The sequence below is a fragment of the Cibotium barometz genome, chromosome 34 (assembly GCF_041138505.1).
Source record: "Cibotium barometz isolate CiBa-2024 chromosome 34, ASM4113850v1, whole genome shotgun sequence".
Classification (NCBI taxonomy): domain Eukaryota; kingdom Viridiplantae; phylum Streptophyta; class Polypodiopsida; order Cyatheales; family Cibotiaceae; genus Cibotium; species Cibotium barometz.
Window position 1 is genome coordinate 5,479,448 of NC_141079.1, and position 24,048 is coordinate 5,503,495.

Here is a 24,048-nt window from a genome sequence, read left to right on the forward strand (position 1 = left end):
TAATGGCCCGTCGTGTGCTTTAAGGTGAATCGAATCACCACGGCAGAAGGCAAACAGTCGAAGAAGAAACAATGGCACAGGGCAAACAGTCGAAGAAAAAACAAAACAAACAAGCAATATACAAGAAACTTACAAAACAATCAAGTATTATACAAAAACTTACATTTCTTGCGTGTGAATGGATGGAGACTGTCGTGCAGGAGTTGGAAAGTCGGTTCAGTACTGTGGCGGTAGTCGGAAGTCACCTGGAGGCAAGCAGGAGGACGGACAAGGCAAAATCGATAAGAGGACGAAAAGGTGGCGTGATTAACGGCTTTGATTAGTCTTTAGAGCGAACACACGTGCTGGCGGGCTGCCAGGGCGACTAGGCGGCGCTGACGTGTCGTATAGCATTAAAAAGGGCTTTGATTAAACTTTATAGCTTGTACACGTGCTAGGTACATGGCGGGATGCCACGTGGCATTCATGGAATGGCGGGTGAAAACGCGACGCTGACGTGTCGCGTAGCATTAAAAACGGATTTTCTAGGATACTCATCTCATTTATTGCCTCTCTTGGAGTTCGTATTCTCATTTATCTCCCCTCCAACGGACTTTATCTCCATCAACGACTGACTATCTCCTCCAACCCTCCTCCATCAATCATCCTCCTGTATCCAACGTCAAAGACAAACCTCCAACCTCCTTCATCTCCATCTCCTGCGACGATTGTATACAATTCGTTTTCCTGGTATTTTTATCTCCTTTGTGCTTTTTTCTTCTTTTGTTATTTCGTTGTTTTGGTTTCAGTCGTGGAGAACTTCTTGCTTTGTCTTTTCATCGCGTTAAGGTGAATTGAAAACCTATGACTCCTCGCCTTATGGTGAATTGACTGCGAAGAAGAGTATTTTAATTCGTTTGACACCTCCTCTCTCAGTATGGGTACTGGAGAACTATCTTTATTTTTAATTCACCATAACGTTAGAGGCGTTGCCAAAGGATGATAAAGTCGTCATATTGCGGTGAATCAATTCACCATAACGCGAGCAAGGGTCCCATAGGAAGCACAATACTCCTCCTCGCATTATGGTGAATCGATTCACCATAACGCGAGAAGAGGTCCTTGACTTAGCTGCAATTTTATTTGCGTTAGGGAAAATAGATTCACTACAACGCGAGGAGGAATACCTGGATTCCTCTGGCATCTCCTCTCGCGTTATGTTGAATCCATTTACACCACACAGAGATTTGTTGTTTAAGATCGACTGTCTCTTGATTCATTGCCTAAACTAATATTTTCCATGTCTTTTCTAGACTTGAATTCAGCCATGGCGCAAGTTCAAGTCGAATTTGATGTGGACGAAGAGATCAAAGAAACACCTGCAACTCTATTATATGACTTCCTCTACAAATGTCGACATCATGATTTGCACCCTGCAATTTCGTTGATGTTCAATAGCGATTTTTCTCTGGAGGATACATTGTCTAGCCATCATGGATACTTCGAAGAGGCAAAGCAAGAGTTTGACGAGCTCACAAATGAAGAACCAATGATGATTGATGGGAAAAGTCACATTCATTTTAATCTCAAGGTGTCGCCGGAGAAGAAGCAGAGGTTAAACAGGGATTGGCACAAGGTGCCATGTGATAAGAAGAGAGCCTTGCTATGCCCTTTTCACAAAAGAAAGTGCCGCTTGATGGAATACTCCTACGCCTTCTTATGCTTCTTGCACATGAACGTGCAATTAACAGATGAAGAATGTACAGAGCCGCCTGCAAAAATTGAAAGTGAAGACACGATTTCTCATCAGGCAAGTCCCACCGTTGAGGATGCTGTTGAAGAGGAGGACACTCCTCATGTCATTGAGGAGTTCAATGTTGAAGAAGAGAGGAAGCTCAGTTCGGAGGTTGATATTGAGGCAGTTAGAGAACAAAACAGTGATGTAGGTCAGCTTGTGATTGAATCAGATGACTCCTCCCCCATTCCAACGCCATTACTCCCCTCCTACCAAGTAGGAGATTCAGAGTATATATTGCTGACAGACATACAACGTGTATTTAACTTAAGGGAGGATCATTGCATAGCTTTCATAGCCCAGAATCTGGAGGTCGATGACAATTTTGTAGATGATGATGGGATAGACAAGTACCTACTAGTGGATAGCCATGTGAAAGACACCGAGTTCCTTTCTGCTGCAGCAACACTAAATATGATCTATGCTGATGCCCTTAGATATGAAGGAAAAGATGCCACAGAGGAAGAGCTACAAGAAGCAAGGGACAGACTGAATATCACCAACATGGGAGGGTGTAGGGATGTGCCAAATAAGTCAGCGGAAACCATTCCTAGTTCGAGCACTAATTTATGGCAAGACGCCTTGCTTGAAGCAGATGAGAACCAAGAGGTTAGTTTTTTTTGTTGTGGATTTGGCTTTATCAACTTTGTCCTAAAATGTTTGGTGATGTTGTTTCTGGCTAATGCTCCTTTATTTTTTCAGTTGGAAATATATGAAGACACATTCCTCAAACGTGCTTCAGGCAAGCGTATGGCGGGATTGGGCCACGATTCGACACTAGGAACATATATACACCGCCTAAAATTCCCTCAAATTGTGATATTTCACGCTAGCTACTCCAAGGACAATGCCAGTTTTCCTCTGATGGCGATAAAGACTTTATCCAGGTATTTAGGTGGCTATCACTTAAGGCTGAATGCAAACAAGGCAATACTTCTGGAGCGGCAAGCAGCTGTTCGAATTTTTCGAGAGGGACCTGGAGTATATTCGTTAAGATGTAAATATTATTTAACATATGCTGCTTACGGGTTGGCATGTGGAATCACAGATCCTAATCTGTTGAGTGATTGCAGGAAGAAGCATCTTCTTAGAACAGCAAGGCCAAAGGTCCCTGTTGTGCCATTGATAGAGGATGAAGAAGATGATGCAGAAACGTCAACAAAAAAGGCTCGGCTGGGGGAAGTCTCTGTTCTAGATTAACAAATTTAGATTGTTCCAATTGCTAAGAAGTTTCGTCATATTTCTCAATACTCTTCTTGTTTACCATTACAAACTATGAAATGTATATATATTGGAAACATTTATATGGGACATAGATGAAAGCTCTTGTTCTTTTAAAATCTTTCACAGTTACATCATTGTTTTACAATATATATTTCAATGATCAATTTTCTTCCACACTTTGCCCTGTCTTTGTCGTTGTCTTAGCCATTCAGCATGATTCTGCTTTCCCTGTGAGGAGACATATATTGAATGTCTCCGTTCAGCCTGAACCTTTCTTATTGCACATGACACAGCTGATTCAGCATGTTTGATCTTCACACGAGCCCTCACTTGAATCTGCCTATACCACCACTAACATAGTTGCTTCATGGGATTACTTTTCTTTATTCCTCCTCCATGTTGAGTGGCCCTTTGATAGGCACAACGTGCTTGCCAATGAGATCTTTCCATGCCTTGGGTAGACCAAATCCCAAGGCTTCCAAACTCTTCCGCAAAAAAGGAACCATGTGCATGCAAAATGTGCTACAAATGCTCAACAACAACAAGACATTTAGTATCGTACAATATTTTTTGAACAACAAAAAATACTCAAAGCTGTAGGTTTTCAAGTAATTACCATGTATTGTGTCAAGTTTGTCGCACTCCATGCCTTTTCATAGCTAGTGTAGAACTCTGTCACAACTGCCTCAAATTTCTCAACATCCCCATCTTCAAACCTTGCTTTTTGCAACAAAGGTGCTAGGCGATCAAGTGCCAACCACGCTTTGGCCTTTGCCACCCTTGCTTGTCCTGAAGAGCCTCGGTCAGGTACAGCTGCATGAAGCTTCCTCCACACCTCAAAATCTGTACCCAGATGACCTCTCTGGGTATGATTAGATAAGAACTTTCTGGCTTTTGCACCTCCAAAACATGGTTTGCTAGGAACATTTCCGGTCTTCCCTGATCTTCTCAAGTCCTTCTCAATCTTCACTTGACCACAATGTAAACCTGCATCTGAAAGCACTTGCTCTATTTTTTTAATAGTTCTTTCACTCTCTACTGCTGGTTTCATATTCCATGAAAATTCGATGTACATGTAGACTAGTTTCTCAATTATTCTAACCAGCGCATGCAAAACACAAATATGAACTCTGATCAAAGGGATAGGAAGAATTGGATCCCAAGTAGGATCCACTCATGGAGCATCACGATTTGGGGGTTCACGCCTATTACTGATTGCATTTAGGCATTTCCATTCTCTCTCTTTTCCTCCTTTGGAGACACCTCGTTCGGTCATACAATACAGGCAAGGATACTTGGCCATTGCTCCTTGGGAAATACTAAACATGCATTTCAAGGTTTTAAGATCTGCAGCCAGGTGCCATTCAACCTCATATTCACCATATCCTTCTACATAAAGCTTTTCGCCATTCGACTGCTGCTGCTGGATAGTGGAAGGAAGCTCAGTCTGGTTGAAGTACCACTTCAGAATTTCATGGGTCTCTGTTGGAACCTGTTAACAACAACTGTTAGATTGTCTACAACATCATAACAAGAGGATAGCAACATAATATTCTTTATTTAAAAATGGATAGCACGTCACCTCAAATGCAGCCAGCCACCAAATCTCATTTTCGGATTGTACACTAAAGTGCTTCTCATCAGCATTACTGATACTTGCATCCAAAGCTCTATTCATTAAAGTAATGCTAACCCTTTCCAGCTTCTGTCCTTTGATCACCTCACTCTCATCAAGTTTCAAAACAAATTTCAGCCTTCCATTGCACTCATGTACACTGATGTCATAAAATTTCACCATAGCCATTTGTAATTTCCGAACATCCATGATGAAATTGTTGAACTCTGTAAGCTCTAAAATTTTCTGTTCCCCACTCTTTTTAGTCACTGTCAATGTGCTAGACACGTGACAAGGCTCTCCAACAAGTTCGACCATTCCCAAGTTGAGAATATTTCGAGCTTTGTTTACGTGAAATGGTTTTGGAATGGGAATTACTGTTTTTTTTCCAAGCTTGCAATTGAAACCCTCTTTTACTTTATTAAACAACATCCTGTAAGACTTTGTGCTTATACCAGCCATGTCACATATACCTTGTGCATCTGCAGGCGTGAATGCTTCACTCACCTCCTGCAAGGATTGCTTTGCTATGTCTGATCGAAGTCTTGCAAACTTAGGATGCTGTATTGCTGACTCCACGATGTCTTTTGTCAGAACTTTGCCAAATATATCAGAACCTTGCTCTTTTGGACCCACAACATCTGTGACCATCCTGAAGCAACAACGATAGCTATTTCAGTCCACCATTCATCTAACTATACCACCCCCACACCCAATCCCCCATCTCCAAGAAAGGAACTAAAGATGAAAATGAAAGTGAGTGCTCAAAGAAATTTAAGCTCAAAGAAATTATAGATCCCAATACCTGCAAGCTTTTACACGACGCTTCCATTGGCCACCTCCAACATTGAGTTCTTCCAATGGTTTGATTTGTCTCTTGCGTAATCGAGCACCTAATGGCGTGTCTTTCAAATATTGCAATTTTCTGTTGAACTTTTCAAGTTGTTTTCGAAGGTGTGCATTCTCACTCTCCAATGTGAAATTGTTGATTTCTCGAACTGCCAAAATTTCATTCTTCTCCTTAATAGTGTCCTGCATCTTACAAATAGTCTGCTGCAAATGATCAAACTCTTTTTGTAACCCAGCACAAACTTTTGCCTTGTCCTCGTTTGAAGCTTGCAAAGCTGTTGTGATCGATGCCAAGTAAAAATTTGCACCTTCAAGCATTTTTATCCTGGCATCTCTATCACTCAAATGTCTTTCAAAGATACTTTGACATTGGCCAAACAGTCTTTTGCAATACCCAAGCAATCCATTTTCACCCTCACACACAAACTTGAAGAAACTTGTCAACCCAAAGAATGATGGAGATTGAGAGGAGGTTGGATCTGGTGGGTAAATACTACCATCCAACCAAAGGTCCATATTTTTCTTTCCTTCATTTCGAAGCTCAGTAATGCGGGCTTCGCATGCTGGCCTAGACCAGTTTCTCTTACAGCAGGGAGCATAATCGGGTTCTACTTGGAAGTGGATATCCACCTTTTTCCTCTTTTGCTGCACAGGTTCCATTGCATTGTTCTGTGCTTTAACAACACCAAAAAGCATAATGAACTCACACTTTAACCAAAAAAAACCCAAAGATATTACACTTATCTCCCGTGAAGAAGATTGCTTCATTAAAACCAAAAGACAACATCACTAAATAATACCTCCTTGTCCATCAAACAAACTTGTTGGTATCCTGGATGAACCAAAATGTACAGAGTACTTGTAAGCACAACCCTCACTTGAAAAAGGTAAGAAATGGGATTGTTATTCATGCACAAGCAGGTATGGCGCATGAAGAACAAATACTTTTCCATCCTTTTTCAAAACTTGCCGCCTTGAGAAGAAGAGAAAATCAAAAACCTCCCGCTCAAAAAAACTCGGATTTGGAGTGGTAGTGGTTGTGCAATCGGGAAGACAATGAGGGAGACAATGCAAGATGATGGGTTGCAGGGACGAAGTTCGGTTAGCAGAGTTGGATTCGTTACATTCAAAAGTGTAATGAAGAAAGAGAGTGGTGTCTTTTTTCAATAAAATAAGGCACCATAGTGGGAATAAAAAACTATACTCAAGATGCATTGTTTTGAATTAAAAAACACCCTACATGTCAGTTAATGGAATAAAGAACTCAAAAACGATGCACGTGCCCTCCAATATTATATGTGGATTTATTGGCTTGCTTTGTCCACATCACCATCCCAAGGGATCTCTTACAAGGCCCCTTTTTGAGTCCAAATTTTCCCTAACGTGTTCCCTTGAGAAGATGTTTTGCCTTGACTACCCTAGACTTAGGTTTTCCTGTGATCCCCTGAACAGATATTACTTGGCCATGCTCATTTTCAAAAGTGATACTCCCCTGGTTATTACAATGAATGCTAGCTTTGTTTGCAATTAACCAATCCATCCCAAGGATTCCATCATAAATTCCTAGTGGCAAGACTCTAAAGTGACCATGAGTTTGCTCATTACCCAGCTCAAAATCAAGGTTTCCTATAGAGTGGCGAGATACTACTTCTTTCCCACTGGCTAACTCTACAATCATTTTTCTAGCTGTTTTTTGACTCAAGTTTAATTTTTGCAAGCACCTAGGAGAAAGGAATGAATGGGTATTGCCACAATCAATCAAAAGCTGAAATGGCTTACCGTGATGAGTGGCGAGGGTTTGGATTACACCAAATTGTTTATTCAGTCCTTGGTGTTCTACTGCCGCATGGACGGTGGTGCGCTCTTCTTCAGCCGTTTCCAAGGTCGGTTCTTCACTTATAACATAGGCAGTTCTAGCAAACTGTTCGTCCGCGGCCTCTGCCACGGCCACTGCCTCTTGCACCTTGGTGGGTAGGGGTTCCACGGCCTTGATTTCCTCTGTTACCTTGGGGAAATGATGTTGCCATCTTGGGACAGTTGGCTCTAAAGTGTCCCGGCTCATTGCACTCAAAACACAGAGGGCCTTCTCTGGAAGAAGCAGCATACGAGCGGGGGGCAAAAGAGTTGCCTTGTCACCCTCTATTGTAGTAGGGGAAATTCTGTTGAGGTTTCTTATAGGGTTGATCTCTAAGGTTTGCCTCAGGGTAAGATCTCTTTTGATTCTTCGGTTTGTTAGCCTTCATTTCTTTCACAAGGGGCTTTGCTCATATGAGAGCATCCTGTAATGTGCTTGGCCTCATTGCTTCAAGGCGGGAATCTAGGGGTTCATTTAGCCCTTGGCAGAAACGAGCCACTTGCTGGGAAGTAGTCATAGCTGGGGCATACTTCCGAAGGGTAATAAATTTGGAATAGTAGTCCTCAAGAGTTAAGCTGCACTGTCTAAGACTAAAAAACTCATTCATCTTTATGGATTCATGGGATGGAGGAAGATATCTTTCCTTCACTGCCTGCTTGATGTCTTCCCATGTTTGAGAATGCTCGGTGACTTCCTTGTCATGGCACCACTGTTTCTACCAGAGTTTAGCATCTCCAATGAGGCGAAACCGTGCGAGCATAGACTGATTTGCTATTCCAGTACCGGCAGCAGAGAAATAATCGTCCATCGCCTCAATCCAGACTTCAGCATCCTTCTCAACCTTTGAACCTTCTCCTTTAAAGGAGGGAGGTTGCATTTGCTTGAGCAGGAGCTTCTTCTCCTGGGTATCGGTGTAAAGCGCATTGGGAAGTGGAGGGTGGTCGTCCTGGCCATCATTGTAAAAACAATTTTAAGATTACAAGATTCATATTTGCACAACGCTTAATTTTTTTGGAGAGTAAAACATTGAAATTATTTTATTTCCAAATATTTACAAGGACAAGTTTTATTACAAAGATCTGAGACTAATATAATTAGTCTTATTTGACATTAAGGGGAATTCCTAGGCTTGACTATGACATAAGGGTAGAGCGGTCCACATAGGTGAAATATGGGGGTTCCGCTGTAGTTTCTAAGACTCTAAAAACTGATGGTAAGGGTGGTAAACTCTGGATTGGGGTAGATCCCAACACCGCTACTCTATCAGCAACAGGTAAGACCTGCATCACTTTGTCATACACCCAACGATCCTGAGGTATGCGAACCCCATCTATAGTCACCGAGGTGTCAGCCCTGGGGGTACCGACGAACCAAAATAAGCGGATCATCTTCAGCTTCTCAATCCAACGAATCCGCTTAAGGTCGGTGGTGAGGTTCCTAATCTGATCTGCTCGGATGAAGAAGTATCTCGGCCCACGACTCCAGAAATCTCTACCCCATCCTCTCTAAATACGAGAGAAATGAGGGAGGGATATCTTCTCTAATATCTGCACCATGGTGTCGCGGAACTCGAAATTCGAGGAGTGACTAGCAGTCTCGAAGATGCATTGGAAAACTAGAAATTTGGAGTAGGCATCTTCCTCTTCCTACAATCATTCAATCAATTTAATTTATTTGTTTTAGTAGGATGTCTTTACTAATTAGCATTATGTTAGGTAAAACATTTATTACAAAACAGTCCTTAAACTGCAATTCCTAGGAGCTAAACTTGCTCTGATACCAATTGTAAGGTTCCTCCCTTCCAAGATGAGAGAAACACTTAAGATAGTTCGCTAAGTCTTATCTTGGGAAAAATTTCCTATTCATCGACACCTTGACCTTGCAGAGATTCAAGGATACGATTTATAGGTATGACCTAGCTCTATCCCGCAGGGGGAGCATGATTTTCTAAACATCAAATCACCCATAGGGTAATCGATCATAAATTGGGCAACTACTAGACTTGATTTCTAGGGACAATGCTTTTTTCCTCATCTTATGCAAGGCACAGCCGCTGGCCTAGTCTTCTAGAATAGAGTTGCCCAGGAACCTAACTATCTAGCGTAGGCTTTCACTTAATCTGTTGGAAAGCTACCCGACTAATCGGGTCCACCCGTCCGTAGGATGGTGCCGTCAGGGCATTCCATCCTCCCACTTTCCACCCTACTCACGCATCAATTTATTTTCTAATTAATCCTACCACAGTGTTTGACATAAATAAACATATTCCTTAATTAAGGTCCTTTTTCACAAGATTCGTTAAAACAGCCTTCTTACACAATACATTCATACCAAAGACAAGATGTAATTATATAAAAAGTTTATACATGAACCAATTCCATACAAGCCAAACTGGCTCTCTTATTCTTATTCTGTCGATGATCTAGAATTCGGCCTTCCAGCCTCTACATGCTGGGCAAAACCCTACGGGACCATACACCTCATCGTCGGCCGCTGGCGAGGACTCAAGCCGGCCTGTCGCCCTCTCAGGCTCCATCGCTCGATCCTCCCGCCCCTCAGAGGGATGTCTGCACACTAGGGTGGGCTTATTTACTGCACTAGCCTGGGCCCTCAGAACTAGGCAGCCTCATAATCTCTCGCCTCAATCGGCGATCCTTATTTCCCCAAAGGTATGAGGGATACCTTGGGCCATTCCCGGGCTTTGCTAACGACGCCGCCCGGCTACACAAGCACGGAATGGAGTTAGCGTTGAACCCAAAAAAAAAAATCTTGAATTCTAAAGATAACATCTTCAATGCAATTTACTAAATTTTCATAATTCATGAAGATAACAATTTCAACGCAATTTATCGAATACAACATCACATAATTCATAACTTCATATAATTTTTATATCGTCATTTTAAGAGAAAAAGACACCATTCATTAGCACTAATTTAAGGAAAATCCCTTCTTTTTAAAAATTAACCAAGCTAACCTGGCCACCGTTTCCTTGAGGGGCTTGAAAAGGGAGGACTGGAGCCGCGTTGGGCGCATCTTCCCCCATCTCGTTGTTACGTGCTCCTCTTGAGGCAATATTTTGTCATCTTCGAGATGAGGCCATCTTAGGCGTCGCCTTGTAGAGCTCGCTGCTGCGATCGAAACGCTTCAGTCGGATCTGAATTCCGAGCTCGTTTGCTCACCGTATGAGCAAAAGAATATGGCGCACGAACCCTCGCTTGAGTCAAAAAACCCTTACTAAAGTCTACGCAAAGGGGGGGGGGATTGTGAGATGTCCTTAAGGGCAAAGGCAAAAATGTGGAGAGGGCTGGGAGGGGTGGCTGCAAGCCTCTCTGTAAGTCTATTCACACGGGGGGGAGAAGAGTTAAGGACACTGGCCCTTAGCAAGAGGGGGATGGAGGAAAATTGGCTTATCTGAAAAGAGCCAAATGAGGGGGTGTGAGAGGGGTGGCTGCGAGGGCGCGGCTGTACTTGCAGCAAGTACGCTACACAGGGACGGACGGCGGTACGGACAAGGTATACGCTACACAGAGATGCGTGCCGTCTGAGGAGCATCGCGGGGGTTTATATAGCTGAGGGGTGAGGGTACAGGCGCTGCGCAAAGCAAGGACGAAAGGACGGTGTACCTTCAAAGGCTATGGATCAGTGGCCTGCATGGGTCTAGGGGAAAGGTACGGTGTCGGTTGTCTGGGGAAAGGAGTGATACGCATGTACCTTATCTGGTCTGGGGCAGCATGGGTGTCCACGTAAGGGTACGCGTGGACCATACAGTGGGCGGCCGTCCTTTGGTTCTTGGGCGGTCATTGTACGGGCACCCTAGTAAGTGTGTACGGACCAAATTTTTGGGGCGGGGTACCCAAATTTGGGGCGTCCGCCTCGATTTGTGTGTCCGACCGCCCCGGGGGGCGAAATTTTTTTTTATCCGGGAGGTTCTCCTGGTCGCAGGGGTTCAGACCGTTCATCAATCGGACGTGCGGTCGTGCATTTATTAAGGTTTAAAGGTTGCCGTTTTTAAACTAAAATGATTGAAATTAGCGTACAGGCTTGATCCGGTGTCCGTTTTGGATGCTGTAAAATCCTATATTAGGGTAAAATCGCGCGCAGATTCCAAATTTGGGCTCAGAATTTAAAGATTCTAAGTAGAAATGACTCAAATAATAAAATCATTGATATTTATACCATAAAAACTCATAATTACATGGACATTTCTTTATTAGTGAAGATGGGTACGTTACAGTTGATAGACCATGGAGTGGCAAGTTGCATCATAATACCAGTCCTAAAAATGTAGTTGGTACATCACATAAAGGCAAAGAGAAAGTGGTTGAACCCCTTGGTATGCCTGACATTTTTGCACGGCATTCTCTTATTGATGCAGATTCTAGTGGCTTCTTGGAGATGAGCCTTGATGAGGATCTCGGGATTCTAGCAATGAAGACACTTGGTGTGAAGAAGGCTATGGAAGCCGTGAATGCAAAGTTACGAAGATCTGGAAGAGTCAAAAATCATGTACAGAGGTTGACTTATGATGGTTATGTGGCACATCAGTATGCGTATATGGCAAAAGTTATGCAGGTTGTAGAACCCACATGCTTTGATGAGGCTATTGGAAATGTGTGTTGGGAGAAAGCTATGGATGAGGAGATGGATGAATTGAAGGCAAGACATTAGGAATTTTTTGGACCCAAAGAGGGCCTCTTGGATTAACTTTTGATTAGGAATGGACCAAGAGGAAGAGGGCTGGGTGCACATTTTTGACTTCTTTGACCCTAGGGGGCCTAGGCTTTGGTTTGCTAATGGGACCTAATTACTACTCTTGTCCCCCTACCTCTTGGGCCTAAACTTAGAGGTCCCCCCACCTAGAATCGCGCAGATGAAAAATCCTAAAAATTAAAAAATTTTAATTTTTTTTCCCAAAAGTGTGTTTTCCCTCTCAAACTTCCCCCCAACATACTCTAGGTTTGGAAAGCTCATTTTGAACCTCTTTCTTCCTCTTCTAAGCTCTCCATTGCTACAGAAACTCCATACCTCTCAAAATCTCCCTCCTTGTCAAGCTCCCTCAGTCTCAAGCTCCCTCTCCCTCTTTCTTCCTTTTCTAAGCTCTCCATTGCTGCAAAAACTCCATCCCTCTCAAGCTCTCTCTTCTTCTCAAGCTCCCTCCCTCTCAATCTCCCTCTCTCTCTCTCTCTCTCTCTCTCTCTCTCTCTCAAGCTCCCTCCCTCTCCATTTCTACAGAAACTCTATCCCTCTTTAGTCTACTCTAGGTTTAGGAAGCCTATTCTCAAACTCTATCCCTCTTTTAAGCTTTCCATTACTGCACTGAAAACCCTGAACTTTCTCTCCTCTCCACTCTTCTATTGTAAAACAAGCTTTTCTTAACCAGGTTTATTTGGCAAGGTAGAAGAGATCCCCAACCCCCCTCTTAATAATCCCCGAATGGCCCAAACCTGATGCTTGGACCATCTTATACTTAAAGTTTAAGATGGTAAGTGATATCAAGACATCACTCAAGTTTTCAAAGGCATCTAGGTCAGTAGGGCTAAATTGGTTTTGTCCTTTACATGTTTTTGTGCACATGTTCAATTCCATGCCAATGCACCAAACAAAAATAATGTATATTTGTAAGGAGGTACGGTCTGACCTCATTCAAGGATTACTAGGAGAGGGTTGGGAGGTTAATGAGGGGTCACATCAAGGTGATGTGTACAAGTGCAATGTAGTAGATTCTACAATGTCTTTCAGGTTATTGAAGGCATGCTCTATTTTATACATGCGTCTGCACTACCAATGATGTGTAAAATGGATGGATTGAGCGAGTGGCAGCAAGCAAGGATTGGAGCCTAACAGACCTGTGTCAACACTTTAGCATCATGGGCTTTGACAATGTGGAAGAGTCAAGTTTCAAGTTGATGAGAAGAAAGGTATACCTGATTCCACTGCATGTCTAGAGTTAACTCTTATACTTTCTGGTTATTGTGCCACTTTATATATTTTTACACATTGGGAAGCGTAAGGAGGGGACAACCATGGTCTCAGAATCATGGCAAATGGGGGACCTTGAATTTTCAGCAAGGTGCATAGCCCTACCAACACATAGTAGGCATGTGGAAGAGCTTGAAGATGAACTGAGTATATGGGAAAATAGCCTCTGTTTTGATGCACGTGAGGGACAAGAGTTTCAGGATCGAGGTGAAGGCAATGAAAAGCTTTCAAGTCAACAAGGAGATGGAGATCAACATGAAGTAAATGTCACAAGAGGGGCAAAAAATGAAGACATTATAACAATTTTAGATTAGATGACATGCTTGTAATTTTGTAGCAGGCTCTTTTTTAACCAATCTTTATTTAATTGGAATCTTAATATTTTTACAAAGTGTAATTTTTTTGTCTAGTGGTCTAGTGTGAAAAGGCCAAACTTTAAAATTTAACTATAAATAGCCAAAGGTGCCTTCTTTCTCATTTTTACGCGATAGAAACCAAGCACGAGTTCACACTATCTCTTTGCATTCACATGGCTACCCACTTTGAGAACTTCTGTGAGTTCATCTCCACTATATGCTTTGTATGAGTCTGTGTGACAGGCAGAGTCCGAGCTCCAGGCGGACTATCCGATATGGTGACCAGCATGATAGGGGTGAAGCATGGATGCCCGTTATCGCCCACCCTCATTGGACTGTACATTGATGCAGTGCCTGGCATGGGTGTTGATACCCATCTTGTTATATGCTGATTGTTCTAATCTCAAACTCTCCGGAGGGATTATAGAGACACTTGGATGCATTACAAGCTTTCTATGCGGATAGAGATCTGACAGTGAACCTTGGGAAAACCAAGGTTATGGTGTTTAACACCACACAGGCATGGGTAACGAGATCAGAGCCTCAGATCGAAGCCGGTTGAGTACATCAAGTCATATGTCTACTTGGGAGTTACTTTCACAGGACCGCGTTTCTCCCTGAAGGAGGCAGCAGCACAGCTAAAAAAAGATAAGAGTTTTTACTATTCCAAATTAACAAAGAAACTCTTATCCAACATAAAGACCACTTCTTATTACAATCTAATAACCATCCTTGAGTGTCACCGCAAATTAGTTCTCTAAGAGTGAAAGGTTTGGATATGAACTTGCATAATAAGTGAAAGACAAGATCCCAGATAGGCTTTGAAAAAGGACTGAGAAGAAACAAATGAGCAATGGATTCTTGCTTCATTTTACATCTAGGCCAATAACCAACCCCAATACCAATTCTGCATAATCTCTGACATGAAGGGATGGAATTTGTAAGTATAAACCAGGCGAACATCATATGTGCATGAGAAGAAAATTTGTAACATAGTGAAGTAAGACATAGCTACCAAACCCCGTGGGTGGGCAAGAGTGAGCTCTTTGTCATGTTCTCTCGTGAAGTCGACTTTGAAAGGTCGCTCGCCCTTGCGTCCCAACATTATGAGACACAGATTGCATACTTGGAGCAATACTTGGCTCCCCACTCCATCTCCTTTCCTCATTGCCCTAATGATCGCTCGATGTGTTTCTGTTGAGCTGCTTAAGTACATTCAACAATATGCCCGTCCCTACATCCAACGCCTTGAACGCTTCATCGACATCTGCATCTTCGCAGGAGCTTACTGTACCTTCAATAAGCAGGAGGTGAAGAGGTTGGGGACTCTTGTAGATAGTTTATACGTGTTCCTCCTACAGAAGCTCCACCTCCATGTCTTGTATTTTTGAAATAAACCCCTCTTGCTTTCTAATGTGATTTCTCCGTCCCTTGGGTACTCCACATTGGGTACTCCACATGTCGAGCGATCCATACTTGTTCATGAAATACGCACCATGCGCATAAACTATGTGCTGTACACCATGACAATAGAATTTAATTAGAAAAAGTCAAGGTTAAAACACCAGTTTATTTTTTAATTGTACAACTTACCATATAGTGTGCTACTTTACTCTCTCCCCAAGAACCTAGCACACTTTTGGTGAATTCTATGATATGTTGTTGGAATGATGCTCGTTCTTGGGCAGTTGTGCTACTTTGATTCATAATGCGAACCATGTTATTGAAATTTATCCAAAGCTATTTACGCATATTTATAAGAGCTCGCATTGGATAATCTACATTTGTGGTGATTGCACACAGATCTCTCCAGAGTTCCCAAGTCTTCTTTGAATTATCTATGTTTGCTGGCTTCTCCAAAAATCTCCTTGCCTTTGATCCAGTCATGGTGGAGACCTTTTGTGAGCAACCTCGTATGACATATTAGAGGCCTGCTTATTCACTCCAATTTTCACGTTTCCGCCATGGTAGCCCAGAGAATTCAAAAGATGCTCTAATTTACCAAGGGCTGCAACTTTCCTCTCTTGTGTAGGCATTGTGAATGCATAATCGATATGGCACTTAAGCAATCAAAGATTCTCATGAATGCATGAAGTGTGCAAAAGTGAATATTCAAAAGATGCTCTAATTTACCAAGGGCTGTAACTTTCCTCTCTTGTGTAGGCATTGTGAATGCGTAATCGATATGGCACTTAAGCAATCGATCAAAGATTCTCATGAATGCATGAATTGTGCAAAAGTGAATATTCTTTAGTGAAAAATTAATGATGGGGTTCCAATTTGAATTCCTGTTTGGTTCTCCTAGCATATCACGAGACATGACACCTTCCACCCATCTTGCATTTGGTTGTTCCTCATCTTCATCATCAGTTGACTCGAATGGATCTACTACATCTTCTTATTACTTCTTCCCTTTCTTTTGGGATCTTTTGAGGCATCCTTCCCAACAGAACGAACCTTCTGTATACCTTTTCCATTTGTCTTTTTCTGCCTAGGAATATCAATCTAAGCATTGCAGTATGGACAAGGCCATCTTGATGTTGCGCCTTGAGCACAACCCATCATGCATTTAATTGTCTTCAAATCTCCCCCAAGATGCCAATCCACCTTGAACTTTCCTATGTTTTCTACATCTAAAATTTGACCATCAATTTGCTTTTTGATTACATCTGTTATCCAGGGAGTCCTTTCAAACATCCATGTCAATACCTCATGTGTCTCCTTCGGTACCTCGAATGCACCAAGCCACCAAACCTCTTTCTCAAAGTTCACACTAAAACTTGGTTTGGTAGTCTTTTCCCATGCACAAATCATGGCCTCATTCATGAGCGTAATGCTCATACGTTCTAGCTTCCAACCTTTCACAATTTGGTACTCATCTAGCTTGGCACAAATGAAAGTGTACTCATCTAGCTTGAGCACAAATGAAAGTGTGCTCATACATTCTAGCTTCCGACCTTTCACAATTTGGCACTCATCTAGCTTGAGCACAAATGAAAGTGTGCTCCCCAAAATTGCAAATAAACGGTAATTTACAATATTCAAAACAAAATAATCGTCTTCATTTTCTACTGAAAAACATGAATAGTAGCAATTGCAAGTTCTCACCTTCTGGTGAAAGACCATAGAACTTCACCATAGCTTGTTGTAGTCTCTCAATATGAACAAAGATGTTATTTGTAAACATCATAGTGAAATTCTGTACTTGTTGTCTTGATTTTCTTTCTGCTCGACCCTGTGTCTAATGTTAGTGTGCCCTCAACGTGATAGAACTGTCCTATAGCTCTCTGCACATCATCATTATTGATACGCTTGACATTGTGAATCACCTTGAGTGTAGGAAATAAAGTGCCAGTGATTCCTTGTCTTAAAAATGCATCTTTTACAACCTGACGGATTGCTTGGTACCCTTTCATGCTGATTCCAGCCACATCACAAGCATGTTGAATTAATGAAGAATCATGGAGGTGGTAATGTCGCTCACTATATTGCTGACAACAGCTTGGCGTATTTTAGGATGATGAGGGCCAGTAATAATTGAGAGAATATCCTTGGTATTCAGAATGACTTCGACCAAATCCTTCCATCCCTCTTCATTAGAACCACACACCTCTTTTGCAGAAAATTCCTCGCAGAACACAAATCATGACTATTTTGTTTAAATCATTGAGTGTATAATGAAAGTTTATGTTACTTACTTTATTGTACGAATCCTTTTCTTCCGTGCTCCACCTTTAAACGCAAGAGTTTCTATACCAGCCAATGTCTTTTTGCGTTCACGAGCACCATTTGGCAGCATTGCTTTGAGTCATTTGATAAGTTTCTCTAGCCTTTGAATCTTTGCATCCTTCTCCACATTCTCTATGAGGATCTCTTTCATTTTATCTGATGATGTTTTAAGTCCTTCTTGACATTGTAAAAGGCTGAATTGTGATGCTTGCAAAAATTGAGATTGGAGAATATGGGTTTGCCAAGCTCCACTTGTAGTCAATCTTCTGCAGTATCCTAACAAGCCAAACTCCCCTTCACCAACAAATTGCATAAAAGATGATTAGCTATCCTACGAGCTTGGACAGATTGTGCATCAGTAGGATGGGTTTTTTTAGAGCTGCCATACTCTTCAGGAATACGAATGTGTAAATCAACCTTCCATTTTCTAGCTTGACAAGGGGCTATACACACAGCTTGCAAAGGCTCCATAGCTAAGCAGAGAGAGAGAGAGAGAGAGAGAGAGAGAGAGAGAGAGAGAGAGAGGGAGTGAGTGAGAGAGACTGTTAAAACTTTGCTATTGCAAGTTTAACACAAATCCATTTTTCTAAGTAGAAAATGATATTTTTGATATACAAATATACTAACATGGAGTTTTTCATCAATAAATTACATTTATGAGAAAAATTAAAAAATAATAATTTTTGGGGTTCCCACAATTTCGGGATCTGATAGTTAGTTATGTTTATGGGGTTGTGGAGACCTGACAGTTAGTTATGGATGTACTCTCCTGACAGGCTTCTGACGTAACCCTTGAATTACAAGCTTTTTAGAGGAAAAAATTATTTTCATCATACATATTGGTTGGGTGGTGTTTTTTCCACCTCAAAATGTATTTAAAAAATCACTTTTTGGGGCCCACCTAAATACGAGAATGTTTTGCTGATGTGGAAGGGAGATATGGTGGGAGTTAATGAGAAATGAGATTTCAAACTGACAAGAAAGATTCAATTTATAGAGAGTGAAGATAAAAAATTCAAAAAGTAAGAGAAAGTATGAGAAAAGTCAAAAAGTAAGAGAGAGAGTATGAAAATATTCCCTTTATTAAAAAGTGAAATTAGGGGGGTATGGCTGATGTGGCAAGGCAAAAAATAGGGGTCATCATAGCCTTTGTCTCCCTTAAGCCCAGCTTTTTAAGCTCTAATCCCTTAAAATTAGGAATCCTTAGGAGGCCCTTTTTGGGTCCAAAAAATTCCTAATGAAATCTATTGGTTGTAAGTGGGTGCATAAGGTGAAACATAATAGTGATGGTAGCATAAACAAGTACAAGGCTAGATTGGTAGCCAAAGGATATGCACAGACACATGGTATTTATTAGGAGACATTTGCCCTAGTTGCAAAGATAGCAACTATGAGAGTTGCAAAGGATATGCACAGACACATGGTATTTATTAGGAGACATTTGCCCTAGTTGCAAAGATAGCAACTATGAGAGTTGTGATTGCGGTGGCTGTAGCTAAAGGAGGCTGGTTTTTACATCAGATGGATGTCAAAAATCATTCTTGCAAGAAGAGGTGCATTAGGGGAATGTTGAGGTCTATAGGGGCCCTTTAAGCTGCCATATTATGATTTTAATGACTTTTTGTTAAAATGTTAAGTTTCTTTGACTTCAGATACCTTCTTATTCTTTAAATGGCTAGAAGTTTGAATTTCAAAGTTTCCCGCCAAAATTGAATTTAAAATTGAGTGGGCAAAACCATATCATGTGACATATCTATGGAAAGAGCTCAGCGAGTAGATTCTGGATCTCTAATCTCCGACAAATTTTGAGCTCATATGTAGAAGTTATGGATGTCCAAAATTTCAAAAACTTTCCCCCCCATTTTTGGGAATGAAAAGTACAAAAAGGCATCTTCTAGAGAATCTTTTGACCACCTTTAATCACCCAACATTTTTGTATACATGGCATCACATGATTGGCCCTTTTCCTTAATAACCTTTTAATCACATGGCATCTTAAAGGGCCCCTATAGACCTCAACCTTCCCCTAATGGTATATGGATCAGCCACCAAGTTTTGAGGATACAGGTCACCCAAAGTATGTGTGTAAGCTTCGTAAGGCCTTGTATGGGCTGAAGCAAGCTCCACGAGCATGGCTTGACAAGATTGCTAAGTATCTTGTCACTATTGGTTTTCATATGGTAGATGCAGATCACTCTTTGTATGTGCGCAAGAGTGATAAGGGTATTGTGATCACCATATATGTAGATGATCTTATTGTTAGGGGGTGACAACTTGGATGAGATTGAGCATGTGAAACAGTCTTCTTAAATGGAAGTTTGAGATGAAGGATTTGGGAGATCTGCGCTAATTTTTGGGAATTGAGGTCATTCGCACACCTGAGGGTATCTATCACCACAGAGACAGTATGCATTGGACATGTTGTCCAAGTATGCGATGGCTGATTATAAGCCAATCTCGGTGCCATTAGATCAAAATGGCAAGCTTAGTGCAGATGTAGGTTATATGTTGGAGGATCCCACTATGTATAGGAAAGTTGTGGTGAGGAGTCTGATCTATGTCACGAAAGCAGGCCAAATTTAAGCTACACTATTCGCTTTAGAGAGCCAGTTTATGCAGGTTCCGCGCAAACCACATCTTGATAGTGTGTGACACACACTTCACTTGAGGGCCACTGTTGATTATGCATTGTTTTATGGAGCAAGTGTACCATTGGAGCTATATGGGTACACAGCAGATTGGGCAGGTAGCATCTCAGACAGGAGATGTACCAGTGGATCTATGTTTTCATTGGGAAGTGCTGCTATGACATGGAGCACCAAAGAAGCATCCCAAAGTTGCCTTGTCAAGTACAGAGAAAGAGCACAGAGGAGCTACGATAGCAGCATGTGAGGTAGCTTGGTTACGCAAGCTACTTGCTGATTTGGGGTTGCATGTGGAGAGAAAGACTGTCATATATTGTGACAATCTTAGCAGTATACAGTTGGCCCCAGGAACCTAGTTTTTCATGTGCGGATGAAACACATTGAGGTGCATTACCACATCATTAGAGAGAGAGTCTTGGTAAGTGACATAGACTTGGCCAACGTCAGCACACAGGATTAGGTCACTGACATCTTCACGAAGGCCTGGGAGCTGAGAAGCTCCCAAGGCCAACGTCAGCACACAGGATTAGGTCACTGACATCTTCACGAAGGCCTTGGGAGCTGAGAAGCTCCGCAGATTTCGAGATATACTTGGAGTTCATGAGCTGGAGTTGAGCTTGAGGGGGAGTATTGAGATGTCAAGCTTAACATGAGCTGACACTCACAAGGCGCCTGCATGACTGTTCGACATTTATATCACTAGCAGGTTTGGTAGCTTGGCACCGACATATCTTCGCCAGGGATTCGACAGCTGGACTACACTGACTAGTCCACATCTACCCACTCCTCTTAGCGTGTTCACATTATGGACCACTTGTATATACTCTATTATGTGTGAGTCACTTTATCGTCTTTGTAGACCTCTTCATCAGAGAGAGAGAGTCTTGGTAAGTGACATAGACTTGGCCAACGTCAGCACAAAGGATTAGGTCACTGACATCTTCACGACGAAGGTCTTGAGAGCTAAGAAGCTCCACAGATTTCGAGATATACTTGGAGTTCATGAGCTGGAGTTGAGTTTGAGGGGGAGTGTTGAGATGTCAAGCTCAACATAAGCTGACACTCAAGGCGCCTGCATGACTAGCGGGTTTGGTAGCTCTGGCACCGACATATCTTCGCCAGAGATTTGACAGGCTGGACTACACTGACTAATCCACATCTACCCACTCCTCTTAGCGTGTTCACATTATGGACCACTTGTATATACTCTATTATGTGTGTTAGTCACTTTATCTTCTGTGTAGACCTCTTTTGTTGTGTGAAGAAGAAGAGGAGTTTTTAGCCTCTCACCTTGTGTGCTCTCTTCTAGGGTTTGTGTGAGTGTGTGTGTGCTTGCAAGAGCTCAAGCTCTCTTCTCCCTTGCATCTTTTCAATTGAGGGGTCATTGTGCATGGCATTTAGATAAAGGTGTGTCTATATGGAAAATTCTTCTAGTGAAAATTCCAACATACTAATTTTTCTTTGCCAACTCTTTTTCTTATGTGCTTTCTTTTACTGTTACATATGGTCTGGGATAGGAGGAGATTCATTGTTGATGTGTAGTGAAATTGGCCAATAAGGCGGTTACAAATGCAGTTAAGTCCTCAATGATACAAGGATAATTTTTAGCATGCACTTAGTAGTATGGGAGTCTATGTGATGATGGGTTTTACCATGGGCCAGTATGCTTGCACCCACAGTCATGGTCTCCTTATCTAAAAATATACCTAGACTAATGTTATGGGAATATATTTTAAGCCCTCTTAAAAATATTATTCTACCCTCTTAGATAATTCGGGGACACTTGGATTATCTTTGTGTCATGCCAAATTATGTTAATATCATGGGTGATACCATTATAAATATTAATACATTTGCTGAATATTGACGTATGCTTGGAGTCTCCAATCTTTGTTTCAGTTGGTTCATATGTAGGGGTGATTCTCGGGTTACTTACGCCTAGCAAACATGTGTGTGATGATGGTTTGTATGGTTATCGAATATTTATTTCACCAATTTATTGTTGGTTATTATATAGGTGAAGAGGATTCCAAGGATTGAGGAGAAGTCACACCAATTTATTACTTTGCACACCATTTTTGTAAACAAGCTTTGTAATACATGTGCTAGCTTGTGCACATTTTTACTTATTTTGTAAAAGCTATAGTTTATCAAGCATAGAATTGATCTTTAATATTTGGTAAAGCGTGATATGCTTTAAACCCAAGCCTCAATTTATGGGCACTCTATTTTTGAAGATAAGAGAGTGTCATGCAAGAAAAGCATCCCTTTTTGTAGTTTTGGAGGCTATGGCCTAAATTGGAATAAAGTGTCTCATAAATACTCATGTGTGGGGAAAAATAGGCTATACACACATGAGGGGGGATGATTGCACCCCACCTTGGAGCTGAATCTTTGTGAGCTAAGTATTTTATTTGTTTTTGAATATTTTAATCATGGTCATGTGATGTTTGATGAATTGTTGAATTTAAATCAATTTCTTGCAATTTATTTAATTTCTATCTTGTTAGAAATTTAGATCCCGTGATAGTGGTATCAAGCTAGACACCTTGAGAGAAGAAAATAAAATTGAGTGGTGGGAAGCTAAGCCCAAAGGTTTTGAAGGATTGCCTCTATTAACCAAAGGTTAAGAGGAGGGTGGTAAACCATTTTCAAAAAAACCATGAAACCACTCTAAAATTGAAAAGCGGTTTTGCTAAATTCTTTACCTCTTTCTAATCCGTCTCTATATTGATGAATTCTAAAATGGAGAGCAAATCCTGCTTAGCTTTTAGGTTGCTAAACCGCTGAGGGAGGAAGAAACCTATAATGGACAGTGTGTGAATCTCCAAGAGTCAATTTATGGGAGTGTATGCACTCTGGAAAAATTTTAAAAAATAGATTTATTTAATTAGAAATTTTTCTTTCTTCCTTCCCTTTCCAACTCACGACCACCGGTTGTCAAACTCAAGGGGAAATTTTTAAAAATCTCTCTCAACACCACAACGGCCCCCCCGACCGGCGCTGCGAATCCTAGGAAGGACTGACTGTTTGTACCGATTTATGCTTATTGGGCCACAAACGCTTTGTAAGCTTTTACTGAATAAAGCTTACATTAAATAAAAGCTTTGTTAAGCTTTAATTAATAAAGCTTACATTTACTCAAATCTTTGTTAAGCTTAATACTAAAGCTTTGATAAGCTTTAAACAATAAGCTTTATATATATATATATATATAATTTTATACCTTATCCCATTACCATCTACCTCTCTCTCTCTTTTGTGCATTTTATATATAATTTTATACCTTATCCCATTACCATCTACCTCTCTCTCTCTTTTGTGCATTTTTGTGACCAAAAATTCAAAGAGAGAAAACCCATAGCTTCTTTAAAGCAAGTTTTCTGCTAAAGGGCCTTAAATTTTTTGTATAAAGTCTATCCTCATCCCTTCAAAAGAAAAACTTTTTGAGAAAACGCATCACTCCCCACAAAAGGCAACAATTCAGAAAGAAAGGTTGCAATGGCTTCTTTACCCATTCCGCCCACAGTTCAAGAACAAATCTTAGCGATTCAAGAACAAATTGCTAATAAACGAGAACTCCGATGCAAATTAGAGCGTCAAGTCAAGCGTACCAAATGCAAACACGATGCTTCTGATTCTTCTCACTCAGATGATGAGGAAAGTGATCAAGTTAGATGCACTATTAAAGCTACATTGTGTAGTCAAAATTCTAAGAAAGACTCACGAATCAGTCTCGAAAGGCATTCACTTTCCAAAATTATGATGGCAAGAAGGATGCACGAGTTCTCATTGCTTCGATTAGCCAACTAGATGACTATTTCTCTACTCTAGCGGAGTTGTTCTCCGAAAAAGATAAAATTAAATGTGCTTGTAATCATTTAATTGAAAGTGCGGCTTTATGGGTGGAATGTGATTAAGCAAGGTAAACATCGACCTTCAACATGGAAAGAGTTTCAAAAACTCTTAAAGAAACATTTTCTACCATCGCAGACAAAGCTAAAGCACGTCAACAATGG

General features: G+C 41.3%; 1 protein-coding gene across 1 annotated transcript in view; it reads right to left on the reverse strand.

The window, feature by feature from the left end:
- Positions 1 to 569: 569 nt before the first annotated feature.
- Positions 570 to 24,048, reverse strand: part of LOC147618648 (PAN domain-containing protein At5g03700-like) — a 37,134-nt gene continuing 13,655 nt past the window's right edge. Inside the window, exons 3-5 of the mRNA XM_086774352.1 lie at positions 4,581 to 4,773; positions 4,368 to 4,490; positions 570 to 614 (exon numbers count right to left, since the gene is read on the reverse strand). Of these exons, the coding sequence (XP_086630478.1) occupies positions 570 to 614; positions 4,368 to 4,490; positions 4,581 to 4,773 (361 nt within the window). The remainder of the gene's footprint in view (positions 615 to 4,367; positions 4,491 to 4,580; positions 4,774 to 24,048) is intronic.